We start from the raw sequence: 26,414 nt of genomic DNA, 5'->3' as shown, positions 1-26,414 counted from the left end.
AAGTAGAATTAAATGGGAATACTAAGGGTAGGACCGAGAATCTGTAAAACAGGACTTAATTGACTGGGGCTAAACGGTAAACCGAGAATCTATTACAGAACTTAGCCAAATAAGACTAAACGGATAAAGCCGAGAACCTATATAAGGACTTAGTCTAAAACTTACTAATATCTGAAACTGATGAATTTGTAGTTAAAGGACCTGTGTCTGACCAGCACTGGACCCAAATAACAAATGCAGTCTAGAAGAGAGAATTACTCAAATTCAGAGCATAGATACATCGAGGTTTTTCATAATTTGAGTCAGATGAAATAAAGAAAAGAATTAATGATAAGATTAATAAAACATGGAACTCAAATCAAATAATCGAAGTATTGTTTAATGTCGCACACGATAAGACAGAACACACAGGAGACCTTCAGCCACGCCATTGGATACAGTCCTTGGACCAGTGGGTGACTCCCCCCTTACAGTAACCATGCATTATAAATATTATAATAATTATAATCTTTAATTTTATATAATGTTTTGCAATAAAATAGTGTCCTCATGTGGTTTGAGTGGTGATGTCATCCTGTGGCCACTTTAATAAAATAAGTGCATTGCATTTTCATTTCAATAAACTTACTTCTATAGCTTTTTTAAATTAACTTAAATAACTGATTGCACTTCAAACTCCCAAGTGTCGTCTTTAAAAAGAGTTCATAAATAGGTCTACAGACCCAGGCATTTAAATCAGAGTATGTCACTCTTGGAGCAATGGAGCTTTGATGTCATCTTGTGGCCACATTTGGTACTGCGTCTACAATAATTCTAAGAAATTTGGTGTTTTATAATGTATTTTACTTATTTTACCCAAAATTAGGTCTCTAGTCCCAAGCATTGAATAGCAAAGTTGAAAATATAATTCTGGTAAATGCTAAAAAGGGGAGTGCCAGTTAAGGGGATAATATACCAAACATTTGTTATTTTGAAGTCAGAGATGACAGAGTAAAGAAATGCAGTGCAGTGAGTCTGATGTTAATTTATTAACTGTTCTGGGCTGTGTTTCCCAATAGCATCGTTAGTGTAAGTTGATTGTAGGTAGCATAGGCACCAATGGTCTTTAAGCGCAACTTGGGCTAACAATGCTTTTGGTTAACACAGCCCTGAGTGATTCCATTCAATTTAGTTGAATGATTTCAGACTGAATCAACATGCAAGTTTGTGAGTAAGACTGAATTATTGCAATGCTATAGAGGCGATGCTAGAGAGTAATTTTTTTAATTTGAGGAAAATGTGGAATGAGCGAAAATGAAAATTTTATTTTGGGTGTTGATACATTCAGTTGAGACCGCAAGCTCAAAACTTTTTATTAGCATGGTATGAAGATGATCTGAGCAAAATTAGGTGAAAATTCGATTATCACTGTGGGAGGAGTTCAAAAAAGTAGGTTTTCAATTAAATGAATAATGGCCGAGAGGATGTTTGGCCGACCATGACAAATGTGGTATCGTTGAACTCGGCTTGACCCAAGGAATCTATGAAGACCAGTGTCATAACATTCAGAAGTTAAGCAAAACTAGACATTTTTTATATCTCCTGACCCATAGGGGGCACTGCTCCAGAACACTGCAGGTCACCTCAGGGCATGATGGCTATGACACATACCAAGTTTCGTCACAATCCGTCAAAGCGCTGTGTAGATACAGCCTCAAATTCAATTTTGCGTGTTCTTCATTGAATTTGTTGAAGCGCCATTCAAAAACGATTTTGTCTATCAAAATTATTTTAATACATTTTTGTCCTGAGTGTCTCCAGATGATGCACATAAATTTTTGTGCAAATCAGACGTTGAAAATTCTAAATTTTGTCTCTAGGACTTAGTTCAAAAGTTATTAGCATAAACATGAGTGAAACTTTGAACTGTTGGTGGCACTAGAGGGTTTGTGATAAATATCTTTTTTTCCCTATGGTAGCACTTCAGACTGTCCTCTACCTGTGTGCAAAATTTCATAACTTTCCCACGAACGGTTCTATGTGCTGCCATAGGAAATGTATACAGAATAATAATAATAAAAAGAACACCAACACAACAGGTGCCTACGCACCTTCGGTGTTTGGTCCCTAAATATGAAAATCTGAAAAAAAATACAATAGGGTTCTTGCACCTTTGGTGCTTGGACCCCTAAATATAGCCGCAAACGACTATTGTCGGGGGCCCAAGCACATATGGCGAGATGACCAAAACAAACAAATTTGACAGAAAAGATCCTATGGATGCTATGGACAGCTATTTTGGTGTGACATTTCACCTGCTTTGAGCACAGTTGCAGAAATAGAATTGTCTCAAGTTATATCACCCCGTAGCATTAAAAATGAAGAAAACAAGTTTTGTTACCTCAGTGTGTTTTCTTGTCCACGTGTACAAATTTTGTTAAGTTTGAAAATTGCACTGACAAGATACAGGCTAATTAGTCATTATAGGCCATGCCCAAAACATATTTGCTTATATCTCTGTAAGATGGAGCTCTAGAGTGACGGAGATGTAACGGGTGTTTGAGGATGAAGTTGTATGTTTTAAGCATTTCTCTTCACCCAGCAGCTGAGTAGTTCACAAAGCTTTTTTTTTTTATATACATTTCTGCCTCTAGTGAAAGGTCCTGTAATATGAGCCCCACGATGTGATGAGGCAAAATCAGATCACTCCAATATCACACGTAGCACTAGTGTGCTTCATTGTTCAAAAAAAAAAAAAAAAAAGAGTGAAAGCTTGATCACTTCGTTTGTTTGCAGAGATTGCTCTTTTTATATAGGTGTATCGAAATTATTACAAATTAACAGCTTGAAGTTCAGCAAAAATGTGGCAGCACTCTGCTCACTGTGCACTTACTCTTAAGGCCGTTTCACACGGGACACGGCAAGCACGAGTGTCTAGTTCATTTCAATGAGAGGCACGCAGAAAGCGTTTTGCTAGTGGTTCGCAGGCGGTGCTCGTACACCCAAAATCCTGCCGCTTTCACGTGCACGGCTCTTCACAGCAGGTGCTGCGAGAGCCAAAAATTTCGTATTTTTCTGAGCGGCCGCGGCAGCCGCTTTAAACGCGCTTTATTCACAGCCAATCATAATTTTTTTTATACTGAGCTCATATTTCCCCGAGTTATATTATACCTAAAAATCTCGTAGAGATTTGAAAAAGTACAAGTTGGTTTGCCAGGTAAAATAGTGAAAAATTAAATGTACCCCCCCCCAAAAAAAAAAAAAAAAAAAGTTAATTAACAACTCAGTGGGTCATGAAGCTCTGTTAGTCAAACCTTACAAAGTATTTTACTATATTCTAATGAAATTATAAACAAAAAACATTATTATGAGCAAAATAATGCATCAGGATCTCTTGTAAGCAGATCACAGACATATAAATCAACAATAAACACAAATGTCATTTTTACTTTATAATTTGTTTATCATGTTTTATCTCAAGTTTCATGTTCTCAACTGATTATGGCTTATCTGAACAACTAATGATTTTACATAACATCTATATGACTATATACACAGTTAAAGAAACAATGTGAGCCCAGTTTAAAATCCATTTGGTCCAACTGCATCTAAATTTTACAATAAAGTGTTGCCAGGGCACTTCTCAATCAGGTGAGGTAAAATAGGTGCAGAATATTTCTCACATACACTGCAAGTGTGAATTCGCGAGTTCTTGTTGATTGTAACTACAACAGCTGCCTCTGAAATCGCGATGCGAGCACCGCCTTGTTTGAGTGCGAGTGAAGCTGTAGCACTGATGATCTAATGCTACGTGCACACCGCAGCTGAATGTGGCCCAGATCTGATTTTTTTGTTAGGTTGTTCACATGACATTTTAAATAGCCCATATTAGACACTGGTCTGAGCAGCTGACACTTAAACTGACCCACATGCGTTTAACATTCCTTGAACATGCGTATAACAAACTCCAGCATGTTCATCATTATAGTATGAATAATGAATTAAATTATAATTAAAAATGTATTAATGTATTAAAAATTATCCGTTTTTAACACAGATAGGACACGTCTATCTGATAATATGTCCGCAGATGAAAGACAGTTGATGGATAAAGTATTTTTATGTAGTCATTTGCCTTCGTATGGTGGAATTTAAATAATCAAAGTGTAATATTACCTATGAGCAAAACACACCATAAAATGGAAAGACAGCAGGAAAAATGGCATTACATATAAACTTCTCACAGCAAGAACTGGCAAATCTGGTGCAGTCCATGAGGAGGAGATGCACTGCAGTACTTAATGCAGCTGGTGGCCACACCAGGTACTGACTGTTACTTTTGATTTTGTATTCAGGGAAGAAGCAACAACTATGAACTTACTTTGGTCATATGGATGCAAACAGTTTTGAATAATGATGCAGAGAGCCCAACTCGAATCTTACATAGGTTCGTGGAGTGAACTCAACAGTGTCCTACATTTTCTGGCATCTTGTTAACCAGCATCACTTGAATGTGCTGATTTACAGGCTTTTTACCAATGTGTAAATTCGCAGGCTATTAATATCACCATAGTATATTATTAAAGGCCGTTTTACAGTAGATAAAACATGCTGTATTTTTTTTTTATACCAGTGCAGGAACGTGCACACCGCAAAAAGTCTAAATACAATTAGTGACAACAAGGAATTATATTTACTGAGGCTCTGGTAACTGACAAATAAGAACAACAGAAGCTATTGTTCCAAAGGAGAAGTTAAGAAAAAAGCTGTTAACTTATTTATCTGATTTACAAGGAGTGGCTGAATGGTAGAATATAACTGTCTGGCTCTCTCTGATGGACAAACAGTGAAACAGCCTGTTTTCTCTCCATATTTCTAATAGCTAAAAAAATTCAGTTTTATAAATGGCCATTTCTTGTTATAGTTCTAGCCAAATTTATGTAATTTTTGCAGGTGGCCTCAATGTTCCTTGTCCCAAGGTTTTTTTTTTTTCTGTTTTGCCAAGTTTGAAATACAATTATTTTGATACATTTTTGTCTGGAGGGTTTGTAGATATTTAACTATTTTTGTGCAAATTGAAAAAACAGCCTAGGACGAGTTCGAAAAAGTAGGTTTTCAAAAAAATATTTGTGATAAGTTCTTGCGGGAATGGAAATTCTTGTGGACATATCATTGGGGGCACTGGTGGATTCAGAGAAGCTACACATTTGTTTAGTAGCTTATACGGTTCTGGAGTTATGAGCAAAAACGAGAATTAGCTAATACCACCACCGTGTAGCCGATTGTCACAAAATTTGATATGCAGCTTCGAGCTGACACCCTGCTTGTGTATAGTAATTTCAATAAGCCTCAACCATTCCCAATATGAGTTATAAGGTGCTGAAATTTGATTGGCCGCTGGCAGTCATTTTTGTTAATTTGTCAAATCAATTTAAGAATATGTTCGCATTTGAACCAAAGATTCAAATGCGAACAAAGTTATGACTGCAATGACAGCTGCAAAGTTATGACTGAAATTGTACAAAACTTCGCTGACTTATTCTAAACATCCTGTTGACAGAGTACCAAGTTTGGTTACATTTGGAATTTGTGTTGAGTAGATATCGAACAATTACTCAAATTGTGTTAAACCGAAGGAATTGTATTGTTAATATCTTCTGAACGATTTCACCTATTGACATTATTTTGCTAACTTTGTCAGGAGGGTCTGTAGATGATGTATACCAAATTGCATGCTGATCGGACTAAACTAGGAGTCTGAAAAAGTAGGTTTTTCCAAAAATTCTAAAATGGCGGAAAAAACAATTATAGACAGAAATGAAATCGGAGATATACATATGTAGGGCTTGACTCAAGGAAGAGGAAACAATTATTTTGATTCTAGCCCTTACGGTTGAAGAGATCAGAGCCAAAATGCAAAAGTGTTTATTATAGCGCCACCTAGGGTAAGATGGGTATGCGTTTGTGAACCTGAGTTGTGAGGGGGATTTGGGATCATCCTGCCAAGTTTGGTGTCTCAACGACGGTCTCTGATGCCCAGACACTTTTAGGGCAGACATTTTTTTTTTTTTTAAATAAGAAAAAAAATCAGTACAATTACAAAAGGGTTCCATCAACTTCGCTGCTTGGCCCCCAAAAAGAAAACTAACAAACACAATAGGTGCTTACACACCTTCGGTGCTTGGCCCGATACTACTACTAACGGATACAATTAGTGGTCGACTGATACATCGCTGAGGCCAATAAATCGGACGATATTCTGAATTTATTGCATCGGCCAATACATTTTTTTGGCTGATTTGTTTCTTGAGGGTGCTGAGAAGCGGTTCGTTTTGTTGATACGTGCCATCGCGGTACTACAATAATAGAACGGTGTGCAACAGTCTCATTTAAACAGTCCGTATATCAGAGCCGCTGCAGACACATTTGAGCTCAAAGTTAAAGTGCTCACCCGTTTCATTATCTCTCTCCTCAACAGTTCCCTGTAACTTTTTTGATTAGCGATTAGGTCATCTGTTGCATTCATGTAGCAGCGAATGGGCCAGCTCACTGAACATTCATTTGACTGTCCGCGGAAACTGAGTGCCTTTGTTTCTTTTTGTGCTGGTTCCGTCTAGCAGCTGGAGTTTGTTTTGTGGAATAACACCTTCGGGACAGTAATGTGGATGAATCTACACGTTCTTGGTGTTTATTCCACCTATTGGCTGGAGTTTGTTTTATAGATTATCTGTTTTTATGTAACTGTCTCACAAAATTTGTATAGAAACACCGGACTTGAGCAATCCGATGGCAAAGTTATCACGGGAGCTCTCGCAGGTGTGCATGGACTGTTTGAAAAATTTGGGAAGATATGGGGTGATATTTTCTTTAGTGCTGGCTCAAGTAAGAGCAGGGGAGTCATTACACTGATAAGCATCTACAATTCAAATGTCTCAAACAGATTAAAGATAAATTAGGAAGAGTCATTATTGTTTTAGCAGAAATTCAGGGGCAAAATCTTATTTTGGCAAATATTTACACACCTAGCGTTGATGATCAGGGCTTTTTTTTTTTAATAGATCTTGAAGGGATGTTGCAAGCCGCTGGCACCCCTCATGATATAATATTGGGAGGAGATTTTAATCTTTTGATGGACTCGGTCCTTGATCATAGTGAAGCAAAAGTGTGCAAGACCCCTAGAGCAACAGTCATGCTTCACAGGATGTGTAAAAATCCCATCTGGTAGGGACTATACATTTTTTTTCTTCAGTCCATAAGATTTATTCTAGAATAGATTTTTTTATTTTTTTATATCCAAGTCCCTAATTTCATCTGTTGTTGATTGCTCAATTGGAAAATGTTTAGTCTCAGGTCACGCCCTGGTGAGTTTAGAGGTGTTGCCACATATGGAGAAAAGGAAATCATATAGTTGGCGCTTTAATGTATCCCTTTTGCAAAATCCTGAATTCTTGATTCTGAGAAAACCTTGGTAGAGCTTGGTGAGGTAATTAAGGCCTTGCCTACAGGCAAGGCTCCAGGGCCAGATGGCTTTGCCGCTATGTTTTTTTTTTTTTAGATCTTATGCTATAGAACTGGCTTCACTTTTGCTAGAAGTTTATACGGAATCATTAAAGAATGGAAAACCTCCGCCAATCATGACGCAAGCCCGGATCGGTCCGATTCTTAAAAACGTCAAGGATCCAAGCGAGTGTAAGAGTTACCTTCCAATTTCCCTGATCCAGCTAGACGTTCAAATATTGTCAAAAATTTTGGCTAACCGATGATTGCGAGCGATCAGACTCCGGTCGCTGCCATCTCACTTGATGCTGAAAAGGCATTTGATATGGAAAAATGGGATTATTAAGATTTTGGAAATGTACGGGTTCAGGAATACTTTTATTGGGTGAATTAAGTTACTTTATAGACACCCGGTAGTAGCGGTTCAAACGAATGGATTAATTTCAGATCATTTTACTCTGGATAGGGGCACCCGGCAGGGTTGCCCTCTTTCCACATTATTGTTCTGTCTTGCCCTGGAACCGTTAGTAGCCGCGATAAGAAAGGAGGATGATTTTCCAGGGGTGGTGGCGGGAGGGGTGGCGCATAAGCTTTTGCTTTACGCAGATGATATTTTATTGTCTCCGACCCAACTAGATCTATGCCTTGCCTCCACAGAATTATTAATTCCTTTAAGTTCTCAGGATACAGAGTCAAATGGTCTAAATCCGAAGTTTTGGCTCTGACAGTGTACTGTCCGGTAACTGCTTTTCAGATGGGCGCCTTCCAGTGACCCAAACAGGGCATTAAGTATTTGGGTATTTTATTCCCAGCAAATTTGTGTGATTTAGTTAGTGTTAATTTTGACCCTTTAATAAAAAGGTTTGAGCGATGTGGGTAGATGGGCTTCATTACGTTTATCTATGACTGGGATGGTTAATGTTATTAAAATAAATTGTATTCCAAAATTCAACTACCTGCTACAATCTCTCCCTATAGAGGTCCCCCTCTCTTATTTAAAGCAATTTGATAGCATAGTGAAGTCCTTTATTTGGAATGGTAAACGTCGCAGATTACATTTCAGTAAGTTACATAGGCTGACTGACAAAGGTGGGCTAGGCCTACCCAAGATTTTGTTTTATTATTTTGCATTCAGTCTCACACATTTGGCTCATTGGTCACTTCCACCTGAGAGAGCCCCTCCCTGGTTTTGTATTGAGGAATACCCAGGAAGTTCTTGCCCCATTTCGCCATTGCAAATCCTTTCTATCAAATTAACCGTAGAAGTTACACCCCGTTATCTCGCATTTGCACTCGGTATGGACAAAAGTGTCCAGTGTGTTTAATTCGGACATTTACTTAAATGTTGCCTCAAGCATATGGCTGAACCCAAAATAATGTATAAATTCCCTTTCTGCTGGACAGAGTGGATTTTGAGGGAGGTTAATATGCAAGGTGACATATATGAGAGTGGAGTGTTGAGATCCTTTGAAAATATGGTTCAACATTATGGGAATACCATGTCTCAGTTCTTTAGATATTTACAGCTGCGCCACCTGCTCTGTACTATTTTTGGGAGTAGCATACACCCCCCCTAAAGAGGCAGGTATTCTGGGAGTGGTGATTACTGCTTTTGGAAAAGGTCATGAGGCATCAGTGTATTACTCCCTGCTAATTCAGAGTCTGGGGGACGGAGCTTCAAATTCTCTCAAGAGATTATGGGAGAAAGATTTAAACTTGGTATTGGAGGGAGTGTGAGCTAGGATTCTAAAAAACATCAAGTCTACATCTAGAGATGCAAGGGTGCACCTTACGCAATTTAAGATTTTACATCGATTCTATTGGACCCCTTCTAGATTGTATAGGCTTGGTCTTAAACACCCACCTGCTGGTGATGTCAATCAGAAGATGGGGACACAACCCATGTTTTTTAGTAGTGTGATAAGATTCAAGAATTTTGGTTGAGGGTTCAGAGTTTTATGTGTGACGTATTTGGCACTCAAATTAAATTTTACCCCATACTCTGTATTTTAGGGGTGGTGGGGCGGTCATTAATATAGGGGATAGATACATTAAAAATTGGGTCCTAGCCAGTGTTATGATTGGCAAGCAGGTCATACTTAGGGGATGGAAGTCGGTTGGAGCGCCCTCATTTCAAGAGTGGTACACAGAGATGGGCAGGGTAGCGGCATTTGAAGAAATGTCATATAGAAGGCTAGGCAACCTGGGTTTATTTAATAAAAAATGGCCATTTTAGAAGGCTCTCGGGGAGGGGCAGTGGAGAGAGATCTGTAGTTTTAAAAGTTTGTGTACAACCGTATTGTTTTTTGAAAGTATAAAATTTTCTGTTATGTCTATTTAATTTGTATGGAATCAATAAAAATTGTTAATAAAATTTTTTAAAAAAGGACCATTAACAAATGCAACAGAGGTAACCGGCCACCACTGTTCGGCAAATTCGAGAAGCTGTAACACAGATATGTAGTTTACAATTGATGTTTGAGCTCTCAATTTGGCTATCTACGCTAGCTGTCAGATCGAAAGCGTTGCATCTTATGATACGATTAGATTCGTTTTTACATCCCTAATGTAGAAATAGATCAGTTTGTGCAGTCCTTATTTTCAAGCTAGATTCCCATTCTTCCTCAAAGCTCAAGCTTACTGAGATGGCACACTTAGGAGCATCCTAATGTACAGTTCCAATATAATTAAGAATTTCTATTTGTTTTTAAATAGCGATGGCTTTTAGTAACGACTGCAGTCATGTGACAGGACATGCTTAAATCGAAACAGAAGCTTAATCTGTTCTGAAGTGTTGTAAGAGAATGATGCCGCCATACCCAGCAGACGTTGGAGGCCACGCGGGGTTCCGCTCCAAGACCTTCAATCAGGCACTGGAGCAGAGGGGCCAGATACACTTCATTGATGGCCGCCTCAGGCAGCAGATCACAGATGCGTCCTAACGTCCAGGCTGTTGTGTCCCTCACTACCACACTGGGGTCCTTCATGAGCTCTATGAGCGTCGGCATGGCCTATCACATCAACAGAGGTTAACTATAAAACGCACAGTACGTTACCCTATACATCGAGCAGCTCACATTATACTCATGGCAAAAACAAAATGCTTTGAATAAATAAAGTCCAAGTGATGAAGTTTTGACATTACAAATCAAGTAACAGCAAATGACTGTGACATTAAAAACATTTTAAATAATTCTGACAGTCACCTGAATGACGAGTGGTTTCAGCTGGTTGAGTTCAGGTCCCTCTAGGATGGAGCCAAACGCCATGACCGAGGCATCTCTGTAGCGCCAGTCAGGGTGTTTGATGTGTTCTTTGATGAATGGCAGCACGTGAGACACCACGTCGTCCTCACAGCATGTGGCCAGCAGCATGAGACACACGCCAGCAGCTTTACATGGGTTCCAATCATCATCATCATCGTTCTCATCCTGAAATGAGAGCACATTCACAAAAGAGCTGAGATATTCTTTAAAATTTTCATTTGTGTTCTGCTGAAGAAAGTCATTCACATCTGGGACGGCATGAGGGTGAGTAAATGAGAGAATTTTCATTTTTGGGTGAACTATCCCTTTAATTGGATGACCATGTGAACAGCCACAAGCGTATTGAATCTGACATTTTCAAATCCGATCTGGGCCACTTTCATGTGAAAAAAAAAAAAAAAAAAAATCCAAAAATAAAAAAAGTATATGATTTTTTCCAATGTGCCTTCAGTGTGAACAGCCAGGTCAGATATACTGTGATTTTTACATCAATCTAGCTCAACATTTATCATTTGCACACTTGATTTCCAGCATATATAAACATGTTATTGTTTTAAACTTTTAATTGCGAGTCATATTTTATAGTTAATGCATTCAGTTCTTTTAATGAATGAAAATAAAATTATAGGCTCAATAGCAGGTTCAGCGATCTGTTGAGACTACACGTAGTAAAATATGTACTGTAAATGCTCTGCTCATGCTGTTTTTTGTTTTTCTCCAATATTTCTCAAACCGCATAAAAACGCAAATGCAAGTCGATGGAAATCTGAAATATAGAAATCAACTTACCTTACATGTTATGCCATTTTCCTGCTGTTTTTCCAATTTTATGGTATGTTTTGCTCTTATTTTACACTATTGAGATTTGATGATGATTAAACTGAACCACAGAGGTAAATTACTTTATTTAAAAATACTTTATCCATCAAGACGGTCTTTCTTGACTTGCTGACATATTATAGAAAGTCATTAAGTGTTCAACGCTCACATCCAGCTGCGGTGTGAACATACCCAATGAAAGAGCTGTGTCTGAGGAGAATCGGACCTTGATGATAGTAGAGCATATGTGGTGGTTTCATGTGTTACCTGTTTGGTGAGAGTTTGTGTGAGAATGGGCACCAGATATTGCAGAGCTCCTTTAGCATAGAACTTGCTGGTGTGCTCTGGAGGACGACCCTGTTCAGATGCCTGAACACATACACAAACACTGATCATGAACTAAATAGCTGGTTATTGATTAGCTGGAGATGATCTAATAATTGCAGTGTGTATCACCTCAGTGGCTTCAATGGCCAGGTCCATCTCCTCATCACAGACGTTGGACCAGAACTCAATTCCTTGTAAGGCCACTTCATCAATGTCACTCTTCATGGCCTCTATTGTGATCTGAACATGAAGCAGCGGGTAAGAACATCACTGATATTCAAGCGTTCACATGTGTCAATCAGTTCCGAACAGAAGTTACAAACTCACCGCAAACAGCGCAGGGCCCATGTACGTCTCCATGTACTGGTAATATAAGGACATGATCTTCACCAGATTCTGTAACGCAGCCACTCTTACCTACAGAAAAATACTCATTTACATCAACACTGGCTTTCTATAAAAAAAAAAAATTTTCAAGTTCATTGGCTATTAATCCATGTTGTAAAACATAAGTTCTAAACGGACAGGATTAGTTTTACACGGGGACTTGGAGTGATATAATAAATACAATAGCTTCTCCATGATCATAAAATTGTGCGAATTGGTCACGTCAGTAATTTTCCCAGAATTTTTATGGACTCCCCGCACTGGTAAAGATCACAGCGTCTATCACTTTATCAGGGTTGCTGCGAAGTTTTAAAAATCAAATTTAAGACCTTTTTAAAGACCTGAATAAATAAAACGCATGTATCACAGGCTCTTAACCTTTGTGCGTCAATTTAAAAAAAAGTTACTCAGAGGTCCTTAGGAGGACAAAAATGTCCGTGTCAAAAAACTGCCATAAAAATATTATATATTCATATTATTTTCCACTTTCATTGACTTAGATTTTTTAACCATCATCAGTCCTGATCATAACTACCAAATATTAATTTTCAAGATTTTAACCCTTTAAATGTAAACCCAGTTTGTTTACATAATGTCACTTGTTTTTTTTTTTTTACACACAAATTTCTCAATACACGCATTACAAAACACACTCCGACATCCATACCAACACACCCACACAATTTTAGATGCATCATTTATTCAACTGGCCTGCAGTGCTCTATAATACAGCACACAGAAAATAGGAAAATGGTGTCATCTGGTGGAAAATATAAAACATTAAAATTTTGAAGCCAGGGCTCTGAAATGAAAGCATAATATCATGGAATTCATGATGTTATGCTTTAATGACACTGGGATCAATATTGCAGGTTTAATGGGTTTCAATGGGGACATTTTTGTCCTGAAGGTCATGAGTGTAACTACTGTGTACACAGTGTATGATTGCTAATCGCATGCTATAACTCAGCAGATATGCATTTCCAGCATGTTTAGCATGCATGTTTGATGTTTTACAACTGTTTTAATGCAAGCTTGAAAACACCAACATCTGAGAAAAACTCCTCCCTGTAGAAGGATACTTTAAAAAATGAAACATCCAAAGTATGTGGATGTAGCCTACTGTTTAATTATTTAAATAACACACTTAAGAAATGAAAGTATTGCAGTGTTATAGTGTTTCCCCTATATGCATTTGAGGAAATTGATATTTCCTCATGAATATCAATGGGCCTTCCCCCTACCATCTCTATGTTTTGGAGCACATTTTGCTCACTTCAAAAGCGGAATGAAACAGCACTACATTGATCAATTATCAACACAGCTCAATAATAAATAAAGCAGCACGAGGGCAGATGTGGTGTGGTAATTTGCAGACTGGTCTCAACCGAATAACAGACTATTTTAAATGCGCTTGTGAACCAGTGAGATTCGCAGTGGGGATTGAGAAACCCGTTTGAATGCAGTACAGAATTGTCGGTTGCAAAACTCTTATGTCTCGGTGAAGAAACTAGTTTAAAACAAACAGTCCCCACATTCTAAATGGTACCAACAAAGAAAACAGGAGAAAACAAATTAGAAGGCTTTTCAATTCGCTTACAAAACTTTACCATGGATTTACTGCAGTAACACTAATTGTACTGTATTACCTATAATAGTTGTGGCAGAAAAACTTTCTAAATGTATTTAGACTTTTATTTTTTCATTACAAAAATACCATAGTTCCTTATATAGAAACCATAGTTACTAACTAGTGGTCCACTGATATGTTTTTTTAATGGCTGATGCCGATATCCAGAGAGCAGGGTGGCCGATACAATGCCGATACACACTTTAACATAGTAAAACAATTGCTATAATAAATTTTTTTTTTTTTTTTTAAATACAAAAATCTTATTTAGCATTATATTTACTCAATTTCACACAACTTTGAAAAAATAATCGAAAAAAATTATTGTATTCTAAATGGTAGATAACAGAAATCAAAAGAAACTGCTTAGTCATCAAATTTTTATTTGCACATGAAGAAATTAATAAATTAGGAAAAAGGAAATAACAGTGCACACAGTAGTCCAGCAACCATGGATGGCATGTCCATGTTAGCAATCGCATTTACTCAAATTACCGAATCAAACCAATTGTACATGGTGAACAAGACATTTACTTATAGCTCACATGAAGCGCTTTTACCTTGAACTTGCACCAGAGACTATTTAGCAGAGACAAGCCACTTCTATTAAAACGAATGGGAGAAATTAGAACGCTTAACCAAGAAGCTCTCGTGCCCAACGATCAACGGTAGATAAGAAGTCCCGCCTTACAGGTAAAAAAGCCAATCACCTTTTAGATACAGACATCGCCTGTCAATCAACTCGAGAACACGCATGTGCATTAGCTATAAAATCTGGGAAAATTGTGTTTTTTAGTGTAACTGAGGTAAAGCAGCACCATTTATGATACCAGTGTTGTCAGATTTTACTGCTGATTTGAAATGTTAATTGATCGTAATCTTGATTTCGGTCATTCCCCATTCAAGTAGATTGAAGATGCACTGTCATGACTGGAAACAGCCTCCCGAGAGTGTTCCAAACATGGCGAACAGTGGACTGACTTGCTAGAAAGACTTTGGTTGCACTCACGCGCACGTGCAGATCCAGCGAGCAGCAGCAATCTCCTGACAGTTTAAACAGCCTGGATCGCCTGCTTGGATTGTGACCACTGACAATCATGATTTGTGAATCAGAGGAACTTTTGATCCTGATGTTTTGATTCTGGCTGATAAAGCATGCGCTTCAGAGGAAGATATTAGATGACTGCTCGATGGGATGAAAACGCTGGATTTTCGTGACGTTCGTGAATTACATCTGTTTAAACGAGATATCTGCATATTTTCAAATGATATATAATAGAAGTTTTATTGATATTTGCCTTTAATCATTAGAAAAGTTAAGTTACAGGGAACTGGGGGGGCCGAGTAGCTCAGTGAGTATTGACGCTGACTACCACCCCTGGAGTCGCGACTTCGAATCCAGGGTGTGCTGAGTGCCTCCAGCCAGGTCTCCTAAGCAAACAAATTGGCCCGGTTGCTAGGGAGAGTAGAGTCACATGGGGTAACCTCCTCATGGTCACAATTAGTGGTTCTCGCTCTCAATGAGGTGCGTGGTAAATTGGATCGCGAAGAGTCCACATGCTGGGAGTCTCCGCGGTGTCATGCACAAAGAGCCACGTGATAAGATGCGCGGATTGACGGTCTCAGAAGCGGAGGCAACTGAGAATTGTCCTCCGCCACCTGGATTGAGGTGAGTAAACACGCCACCATGAGGACCTACTAAGTAGTGGGACTTCATTCCAAATTGGGAGAAAAGGGGATACATTTTTTTTTTTAAGTTACAGGGAACTGTTGAGGAGAGAGAGGGAGAATGAAACAGGCGAGCACTTTAACATTATGAGCTCAAACGCATCTGCCGCGGCTCTGATATGCGGACCGTTTAAATGAGACTGTGTTGCACACCGGACTATTATTGTAGTAACACGATACACGCAACAACAAAACCATGACTGGTCGTTTACATGTCTCAGTTGCTTCACATGCAAGCAGGCGATACTTGGGGACCTAAAAAAACAAAAAGATGCAGATAATTTAAAAAGTCAGAATATTGGCTGATTTATTGGCCTCGGCGATATATCGGTCGACCACTATTACTAACCATGGTAGTGAGGGCCATGCATGGTTTTACCAATGGTTACCATGAACTATTACAAACATTGTTAAAAATATGGATACTATGGAAGATCTATGGTGCATTTTCATAATTATGGACCAAGCTATCAGTTTTCCATTCGTGTAAAATCTGTACTCTTGTAACACTCTTATTGTAGGAAAATGCAAGTTGTTTTGTCTGCCTTCAGAAATTCCAAGGCATGACTAGTTTGATCAGTAGGAGCCTGATGAAAGGAATCTGTAAAGAAGACCCAACTTAGTCACACTGACAGAATATTTCAATTTAGCCATATAAAATGTAGGTGTACATTTTTTCTACAGATGTTAATATCATTATTTTCATCTGCATCCCAACTTCAAAATCAATGCTGTACTGTCAAATGTGCAATTCAATACACAAAACATGTAATATTATTTGCATGGGTGCTACCAAAGGAGGTGCTGGTACCACATTTTCAAAGGGCCCTTTGAGGGCAAAAATAAACCCTGATGTGTCCCAGGCTGAAATTTAGTTTGACACCCGTTTTAATCTATTCTTTGACCAACACGCGTTGATACAGGTTCGGCGTTGGGGGCTTGTGGACGCGCGCACAACAGCACTGCTGCTGAAAAAAATCCTAGGGGAAACACTGTATTGGTTTTTTCCTCTAAATATTTTCAGTTCAGTGTATTTTTTATCCCCTTTTCTCTCCAATTTGGAATACTTAGTAGGTCCTCATGGTGGCATCGTTACTCACCTCAATCCGGGTGGTGGAGGACGTCTCAGTTGCCCCCGCTTGAGACAGTCAATCCGCGCATTTTATGTGGCTCGTTGTGCATGACACCGCGGAGACTCCCAGCACGTGGAGGCTAATGCAGCTCTCCGCGATCCATGCACAACTTACCATGCGCCCCATTGAGAGCAAGAACCACTAATCGCGACCACAAGGAGTTTACCCCATGTGACTCTATCCTCCCTAGCAACCGGCCAATTTGGTTGCTTAGGAGACCTGGCTGGAGTCACTTAGCATGCCCTGGATTCGAACTCGTGACTCCAGGGGTGGTAGTCAGTGTCAGTACTCGCTGAGCTACCCAGGCCCCCAGTTCAGTGTATTTTTTAATACATTCAGGCTGTTTATAGTATAACTTTGTGAATTGTTTAATTTACTGTTAATAATAACTTGTATAGAACATACCGATTCGATTTGATTAAAACTTCACGTTGTAGATCATAGGATATTTCAGACCGGCCTTTTTTTTTTTTTTTTTTTTTTAAATCAAGTGAAAAAATAACACTGTGAATTCAGTAAATAGCATCCCTCTACACTGGTGACAGTGAGATTTCAGGTGAATGTACCTGCATGCAGAGGATCAACAATGCCTGTTGTCATGTTGTTCTTTAACACACAATCGTAGTTTATTCAATAAACAATGTTCATCTATATAGAAACACTCCATGATTGAGCTAACTTCACATGCTGTGTTTTTCTAATTCCGAGTTGCTGAAAGGAGGTGACATGCAGTGCACAAGCGGCAGTGCGCCCTCTAGTGGCAGAAGACTGTATAGACAGGCTTTTCTCTAACTCCAAGCATGATTACTCAAAGCATTTGTGCTGAATTAACGACAAATAAATTGATCATCGATCATTCATTAACATTTCTATTCTGTAATGAGACTATAATGCTTTCACACACACAGAGGAACTTACCCTGGTGTCAGGACACTGTGTGGCTTCACAGACGACCTGCATGATGAAGTGTCTTTCCGTCTAGAGAAAGCGAAAGCATGAGATAAGTTACATTTACTGACAATTCATCGATAATCGTGTTGAGAACTGGTTATCTTCAGCTCAAACACATCTCAACCAGTATGAAGTTAATGAAACAGAAATACTTTCTATTGACTAAACTTCAACTCCAATTAACACCACAAACCAAGAGTAATTATGTATTTTTTTTTTTTTAAATAATTGTATAAAGTAACTGAACATTTCAATACACGTCATTTAATGCAGCTGAAGATGAGAAAATGGATAACTGAGGATGTGTCAGTACCTCCTTGTCAAAGTTGGCTTTGGTGAACTCCAGTGAGTTGAGCAACGCATTAGTAGCAGCGAGTTTGACGTTGTTACTGGGCTCCTCCTTCCTCATGCCCTGAATGATGGCTGTCAAGATCTGGTTGGCGTTGTCCTGAAGATGTTCTGGATCCTGACAAACCATTTGAAAACAATGATAAAATGGCAAGCTTCAGAAATAACCACCACAGCACATTCCTGTCTAACAGGAGAGATCAAACCATATAAACATGAAATATATACACCATATAAACACTTCCAGTAAGTAACCGTGAGAGTGAGGTGAACTCACAATGTCCTGGCAGATGTATCCGATGGCCTCGAGTGTGGACTCTTTCATGTGCTCTGTGCTGCTGGGATCTGTCACATTGGTCACAAGCTGAGGGATGAGCTCTGGCCACTGATTCACAGGGATCTCAGCACATGCGATACCAGCCACACACTGTGACGCCGAGCTCGGCCGATACGTCTCTGTGCCCAGAGTCTGCAGCACCTGCTCCACATAGACAGATTGGATGAGACAGAGCAATTTACATTCATGTCTCTATAGTACTGAGCCTGAACTGCCTGACTCCCCATTCTCATATCTGTACAATGAGACAGAAACCATGTTCTTACGAAGTTCTTGATCTCGTTGCGTGCGTTGCCGTCTATGGCTAGCCATCTCTGCTGGTACTGTGTCTTCACATCCGGATCCTTTGATGTCAGAGAGTTCTTCACCTGCAGACCAGCAGCCACACGTGCCACCTGCGTGTTCCCAGGATTCGCCAACACCTTGGAGAGTTCCACCAGAAAGGTCGGCTGAAAAAACAGAAACCAGATTTTATCAGACCGAAAACAGCTGATGCAAGTAATGCCTCATAACTGAAGAGCTACTAACAAAAGAGAAACCTTTCCAGTCTCTCTCGCACAGTTTGCCTCACTTTTGTCCAGTTTAGTGCCTTGTTTGCACTTTTTAGATAACCTGCTTCATAAAGTTAACTATTGGAAATTATGAATCCACAAATTAAAATGTCTATACATACAGTATTCAAGCAAAATTATGAGAAAAAGAATTGCAATATATTTGATTGCATCAGCACAGCCCTAGCATGGCGCAGTCAAGAATAAGTGAGAGTGAGAATGTAGGTGATCTCGAATACATTCTGTTCTTAAAGCTCTGCAAACACAGTCTTAATAAAACTGAAAGTAAAAATGTACATATGCAACAGTGAAGAACACTTGCTGGCATTCAAATATGGTACTGCTTAAGCTGACAAAGTACACTGCATCTGAATATCCATACTTCCATACTACATAGTATGCAGGGCTCGACAATAAGGACTGCCCGATGGCCGGGGCCAGTGTGAGAGAGATTCGGGCCAGTTGCTAGAACTGTCACTTGCCCAATCGGGCCAGTAATGCATTTATAACATTAGTGCAAGAAAACAACAAGTGAGAGAGCACAATTACACTGAGCGAACCAAGTATTCTAACAGAGGAGCGAGCGCGAATCTATTTAGCTCGCAAAGATGCGCGAGAGCATAATATGCTGGACACGACAAGGAACAGTTGTGTGCAGACACCGAACGCACTTTCCTCGATCTTTTCCAATTGTCTTAGCAGCGGCTATTACCAATGTGTAGCAAATATAAGAAAAAAAAAAACCCACTTAATGAATTTAGTTGTGGGATTGCACGTCTTGTGCAACATTTTAAGTAACCCCGCACATTCCGTGTTCACAGTGCAGGAAATCCCCACATTTTTCGTTGGTGAAAAGCAGTAATCCACATATTGGAACACACAAAATCAACAGTTTCTTCTATAGGACTGAAAATCCATGTCTCTCCGTTCATATGTCTCATCATCATCTCTCTCCATGCAGTGTAGACCGTTTAACATGCATGTGTTCTCGTAAAGGGACAGAGCGCTAGTTTTATTCCCACCGTAAAAAAGCACATTTTCTCTCATTAATTTGCCTTTAGAGATGAAGTGCTGAATGAAACGTAATAAACTTTGTTAAATCCCAGTTATACACGTGTCTGGAAATCACGAGCTGCTCAATATCCAAAGTATACATTTAATTAGGTAATGTTTCAAAACGTAAACATTAATTCGACATGATAATGGCGTTCGATATGAAAAGCAGCAAGATCATTATGGCTATTATTATTAGAGCCGTTTAACTGCAGGGTGAAGATGAATATTCAAAACAGTCTACTTCATATCATCCTCATGAAACACCTGTTACATGTCTCATTTCTGGACCGTACAGGTATTTTTGTTTTTGTGCTTTGTATATCAGTCTGTGTTGGTCTTTAGGTTGTCTGATTTCATGTTATATACACATTCTTAATTCACAGATTTGGCCTAATATCTCCCTAATGTATATTACACGTCACAACCGTTTTGGTAGCAAGTCTCTTCTCAGGGATTCATATGTTTATTACAATCAGCTAATAATCAAATCTTTAACTCAGTGATTAAATCTTTGATCCTGTGTGTGAAAACACTACATGTGGCCAAAAGTTGCATGACAGCATCATCTGCACAAAAGAACTCTTCACTTAAAAACTCATGTGTAAATGGCAGGACGGCTGAGGTTAATATGATGTATTTATGAATTTATATCTGTAAAGCGCTTACATGGGGTTACATAAGGCATAAATCACATCAGTGCAAATTATAAATGTGATTCAGTTTGGCGGGACATTGTCTTAAAAACATAGTATATGTAAAAAAATTATCATCGGACACATTTTTAAAGCCATGATGGTAAAAACAGCTATTTGTCATTTTTGTGTTGGGGCCAGTGAAAATTTTGGCAGGGCCAGTAAAAATCTGAAGCACTGGCGCAACCGGGCCAGTAGAAAAAATCCTTAGCGTTGAGCCCTGGTATGCCAAAAAATAAAGTGCAGATGTACTGGACACTTTACTACCGCATAATGCCACAGGAGCTGAAGAGACATCACATCCAAAATGCTGAATGGGGGGGGGGGCAAATGCAAAAAACAAAAATTGGCAGAGAACCGGGACTTGTACGGCTCTTTTCAACTGTGAGTGCTATATGTAACAAGAAACTTGCTCGTTGGGCTTAAAGGGATAGTTCACCCATATATGAAAATTCTCTTATCATTTATTCACCAGATGTGTATGGCTTTCCTCAGCAGAACACAAAGATTTTTAGAAAAATCTCATCTCTGTAGATACAAATGCAAATGAATGGTGATCAGACCATCAGGAAGATTGACTCAAGATAGCGCCGAGTATGGCTGCTGCGTTGCGATCTCCGACACATGGCAGTGTTTTGTTTGTTTTGTTCACAATTCTTATGTTTTTTGTCTTGGATGTTGTCTGCCTTATTGTCTACAACAGACAAACACTTTTGGACATTGGTTCAGCAATTTCACACCGTAAACCGGACTTCAAATTCCTCAATGCCGACCCTCTGTTTACAAACACACAAGCGAAGCCCTTTGTCTAGGCAGTCCGGACGCGGAAACACAGGAGGAAAAGGGGAAACAGAGCCGGCGTTCTCATCAGAGTAAGACGCCACGCAAATAGACCCCCGCTACCCACTATTCTACTGGCAAATGTTCAGTATCTGGATAACAAGCTCTGCGAGCTGAAAGCGCGGATCTCTTTCCAACGAGAGATGAGGGACTGCTGCATTATCTGCCTAACAGAAACTTGGATGTCTGCGGAGATTCCAGACTCAGCCATTGAACCCACGGGGTTCTCCGTGCACCGAGCGGACAGAGCGAAAGACCTCTCAGGTAAAAGCAGAGGTGGTGGTGTATGTTTTATGATCAACAAATCCTGGTGTGATCAGAGGAACGTACATTCTATCAAGTCTTTCTGCTCTCCTGATCTGGAATTTCTCATGCTTCTATGTCGACCATTCTGGCTACCGAGGGAATTCACAGCGGTCATTATCACAGCTTTGTACATTCCCCCACAAGCCGACACAGACCGGGCACTCAAGGAACTGTATGGGAGTATAAGTGAGCAGGAAACCGCGCATCCTGAGGCTGCGTTCATTGTGACCGGGGACTTTAATAAAGCCAGTTTCAAATCAGTCGCACCAAAATACCACCAGCACATTAGTTTCAACACACGAGGGGACCGGGTTTTGGACCATTGCTACTCTCCCTTCCGGGATGGCTACAAATCCCTCCCCCGCCCACCATTTGGCAAATCGGACCACTCTTCCATTCTGCTTCTGCCCGCTTACAGGAAACACCTACCCTCAGAACGATCCAGTGCTGGTCGGACCAATCAGACTATGCTACAAGACTGTTTTGATCACACGGACTGGGAGATGTTCCGGTCCGCCTCTGATGACGACATCAAGGTTTATAGCATAATGTGTTTCATCAAAGTGCATGGAGGACGTAGTTCCAACCAGAACAATATGGATCCATCCGAACCAGAAGCCATGGATAAATAGCGATGTTCACGCGGCACTTAATGTGCGGACCTCCGCTTTCAATTCCGGGAACGCGGAGGAGCATAAACAAGCCAGTTATCAGAACAGCAAAACGCCAGTACAGGAATAAGATTGAAGGACAGTTCAACACCACCAACTCTAGAAGCATGTGGCAGGGAATTAACATCACGGACTTAAGGGAATAAAAACTCCGCCATGAACACCGCTGCCTCTCTCCCGGATGAGCTAAATACTTTTTATGCTCGTTTTGAGGGAAATAACACCGCCCTCACGGAGAGAGCTCTCGCGGCCGAAGCTACAGAAGTTAGTTCACTCTCCGTCTATGTAGCGGATGTAACCCGATCCTTCTGACGGGTGAATATCCGCAAAGCCGCGGGCCCAGACGGCATTCCAGGCCGTGTCAGAGAGTGCACGAACCAGCTGGCTGGTGTTTTTACAGACATTTTCAATCTTTCCCTCTCTTTGTCTGTAGTCCCCACATGCTTTAAAACATCCATCATTGTGCCTGTTCCAAAGCAATCAAAAATAACTTGCTTAAATGACTGGCGTCCTGTTGCTCTGACCCCCATCATTAGCAAATGCTTTGAGAGACTATTCAGAGATTACATCTGCTCTGTGCTGCCTCTCTCTCTTGACCCATTGCAGTTTGCTTACCGCAACAACCGCTCCACTGATGATGCCATTGCATCTACAATACACACTACTCTCCCACCTGGAAAAAAAGAACACTTATGTGAGAATGCTGTTTGTAGACTACAGCTCAGCATTCAACACCATAGTGCCCTCCAAGCTAGATGAGAAACTCCGGGCTCTGGGCTTAAACAGCTCGCTGTGCAGCTGGATCCTGGACTTCCTGTCAGCAGACGCCAGGTGGTTAGAATAGGCAGCAACATCTCACTGACCCTCAACACTGGAGCCCTGCAGGGCTGTGTTCTCAGCCCACTCTTGTATTCCTTGTACACACATGCCATCATTAAGTTTGCTGATGTCACTGATCACTAGGTCTATAGGTCTGATCACTGACAATGATGAAACAGCCTACAGAGAGGAGGTGCACACTCTGACACACTGGTGTCAGGAGCACAACTTCTCCCTCAACATCAGCAAGACAAAGGAGCTTGTGGTGGACTTCAGAAGGAAAGACAGAGAACACAGTCCCATCACCATCAATGGAGCACCAGTGGAGAGAGTCAGCAGCTTCAAGTTCCTGGGTGTCCACATCACTGAGGAACTCACATGGTCCATCCACACTGAAGTCGTTGTGAAGGAGGCTCATCAGTGCCTCTTCTTCCCGAGCTGAGGAAGTTTGGAATGAACTGCCACATCCTCACATGGTTCTACACCTGCACTGTAGAGAGCATCCTGACTGGCTGCATCTCCGCCTGGTACGGCAACAGCACGGCCCACAACCGCAAAGCACTGCAAAGGGTGGTGCGAAATGCCAGACACATTATCGGAGGTGAGCTTCCCTCCCTCCAGGACATATATACCAGGCGGTGTGTGAAAAAAGCTCGGAGGATCAGAGATTCCAGCCACCCGAGCCATGGGCTGTTCTCACTGCTACCATCAGGCAGGCGGTATCGCAGCATCAGGACCCGCACCAGCCAACTCCATGATAGCTTCTTCCCCCAAGCAATCAGACTTTTGAACTCTTGATCTCCCACGATCAAAATATATCAGCACTGCACTTTATTATTATTACTACTCTTATATCTCACACCGGACTGTCATAAATTATATTATATATATTCTCTCTTAACAACTTACTATCAACCGACAGCCTGAATGTCAATACAGTACAATACAACCTACTGTACATTCTATATATACTATATATACTTTAATTTTATTTTATGTGTACCTATATTGTGCGTATTGTATACTGTACAGTGTATGTTATTTGTATATTGTGTTGTAATTATGTGTAAATTAGACTTTAAATTGTGTTGTGTTAATTAGATGTTTTTGTAAATTGGTATGTCTCATCACTGTAACGACTGCTATATTGATCGGAACTGCACCCAAGAATTTCACACACCATTGCACTTGTGTATATGGCTGTGTGACAAATGTGATTTGATTTGACCTTTTGTAGCTCCAAAATCACAAAAGAAACATAGAAGTAATCCATAAGATTCCAGTGTTTAAGTCCATATAATAGGGGTGGGTAAGAAACAAAACAATATTTAAGTAATTTTTCCTCTAAATCTCCACTTTAACCTTCACTTTCAGATGTGAAAGAGAAACTAACCCGGCACCACATGTGACCTTCAGATGTAAAAATGAGAGTGGAGATTGACAGCAAAAATGGACTTAAATTTGTATCCGTTTCTCACATCTTATCATATTGCTTCTGTAGACATGGATTACTTTTAGGTTTCCTTTGTGATTTTTGGAGCTACAAATGTCTGAACACCATTCACTTGCATTGTATGAACCTACAGAGCTGAGATATTCTTCTAAAAATCTTCATTTGTGTTCTGCAGAAGAAAGTCATACACATCTGGGATGGCATGAGGGTGAGTAAATGAGAGAATTTCCATTTTTGGGTGAACTATCCCTTTAAATGTTGCTTGTTTAACAAAATCTGAGTTATTTTCAGTTGTAGTTATTAGACTAAGCCATGTACTCGGGTCACGGAACAATGTCCACATTCCCAGATAAAGTACGTCCGGAAACTATTCGTTCTACTCGGAGGCATACCAAAGAACACACTGTTATACCTGCAGAGAAGTGCATTCTTCATTAAAAGCAGTACATACTATGACAGTACACAATAGGGAATGCAGCAATAGTTTTTTGCTGCCTTCACATGGTTGTTGCGGTTATGGGACATGTCCAAAATCTTAAAATGCTGCCTTATCAGACAAAAATCAGCCATCTGAAATAGGGGTGTAACGGTTTGAATTTCTCATGGTTCGGTTTGTATCACGGTTTAAGGGTATGGTATTTGCTTTGTTCAGGAAAAAAAATAATAATACTTATTGCCAAATCCAAAGAATAATCTATTTGGTAAACACTTCAACATGTTTGCCCTTAAATAACAATCATTGTTTTACAACAGTAACCATAGTTTAACCATGGCATTTGTAGTAATATCATAGTAACCACAATATAAACAGTTACTGTCATGGTTACAATATGTAGTAAAATCATGGTTACTATATAGAAACTACAGTATTACGTTTATAAAGCCATGGTTAATCGTATCAAAACCATGATTTCTGCTCAGAAAACCATGGTGACAGCAGTCATGGTTACTACATTACTATAGTAAATCCATGGTTAATTTTCGTCAGGGTCCTTAACTAAAAAAAAAATAACATTTTCTCTTATTACTAAATCAACATTTGAACTTAGTACCTGCACTAATACGCTACATACATCAACATAAAGAGCACTTCAAATTCATCTCAACATGTATTCAATATTCGGAAGCTGTACATCACTACAAAAGGAATAACCTAAAATGCATACGAGAAGGGATGTTGTGATAATACTGCTTAAGTATTTAATAGTACGTGGAAACCCCACATGAACACCAAGCACTTTAGTTATCGTTTCATGTCTGTCCAAATTAGCACCAAGTGCCTGCTTAAAAATGTAAGGGAGTGTGTGCAGTTGTGTAGGCTCACCTGCGGCTCTTTCCCTGGGTGTTGTCGGCATAAATGATTAATCATGTATCAACGTATTACTATAATTACATCTTAATGCCATTAATCAAAGCGCATTATTGTTGCTTGCGATAGAATACAGCCGCGCGAGGAAACAGGAAGAACTTGCGTGCACGTTTTAAATAAACCCCTCGCACATTGACATATATTACCAGTATACAGCACTCGTGTCGAGCGATGTCTGCAAACAGTGTCTGTTTTGTAAACTTTTTTACCATCGCTGTTGTAATTGAATGCAAAAAGAAAATGTTCCCAGAAAGG

At 39.8% G+C, this 26,414-nt stretch overlaps 1 protein-coding gene across 3 annotated transcripts in view; it reads right to left on the bottom strand.

Moving 5' to 3' along the window:
• Window positions 1-26,414, bottom strand: part of LOC127421057 (importin subunit beta-1-like) — a 120,087-nt gene that overhangs the window by 66,432 nt on the left and 27,241 nt on the right. For all 3 annotated transcript variants that reach the window (XM_051663789.1, XM_051663788.1, XM_051663787.1), the window contains exons 3-11: window positions 18,669-18,851; window positions 18,343-18,543; window positions 18,031-18,183; window positions 17,685-17,744; window positions 12,216-12,305; window positions 12,018-12,128; window positions 11,829-11,930; window positions 10,683-10,907; window positions 10,296-10,487 (exon numbers count right to left, since the gene is read on the bottom strand). In XM_051663789.1, the coding sequence (XP_051519749.1) occupies window positions 10,296-10,487; window positions 10,683-10,907; window positions 11,829-11,930; window positions 12,018-12,128; window positions 12,216-12,305; window positions 17,685-17,744; window positions 18,031-18,183; window positions 18,343-18,543; window positions 18,669-18,851 (1,317 nt within the window). The remainder of the gene's footprint in view (window positions 1-10,295; window positions 10,488-10,682; window positions 10,908-11,828; window positions 11,931-12,017; window positions 12,129-12,215; window positions 12,306-17,684; window positions 17,745-18,030; window positions 18,184-18,342; window positions 18,544-18,668; window positions 18,852-26,414) is intronic.

This window comes from Myxocyprinus asiaticus, chromosome 30 (genome assembly GCF_019703515.2).
Source record: "Myxocyprinus asiaticus isolate MX2 ecotype Aquarium Trade chromosome 30, UBuf_Myxa_2, whole genome shotgun sequence".
Classification (NCBI taxonomy): domain Eukaryota; kingdom Metazoa; phylum Chordata; class Actinopteri; order Cypriniformes; family Catostomidae; genus Myxocyprinus; species Myxocyprinus asiaticus.
This window is presented reverse-complemented; position numbering and strand designations above follow the sequence as displayed.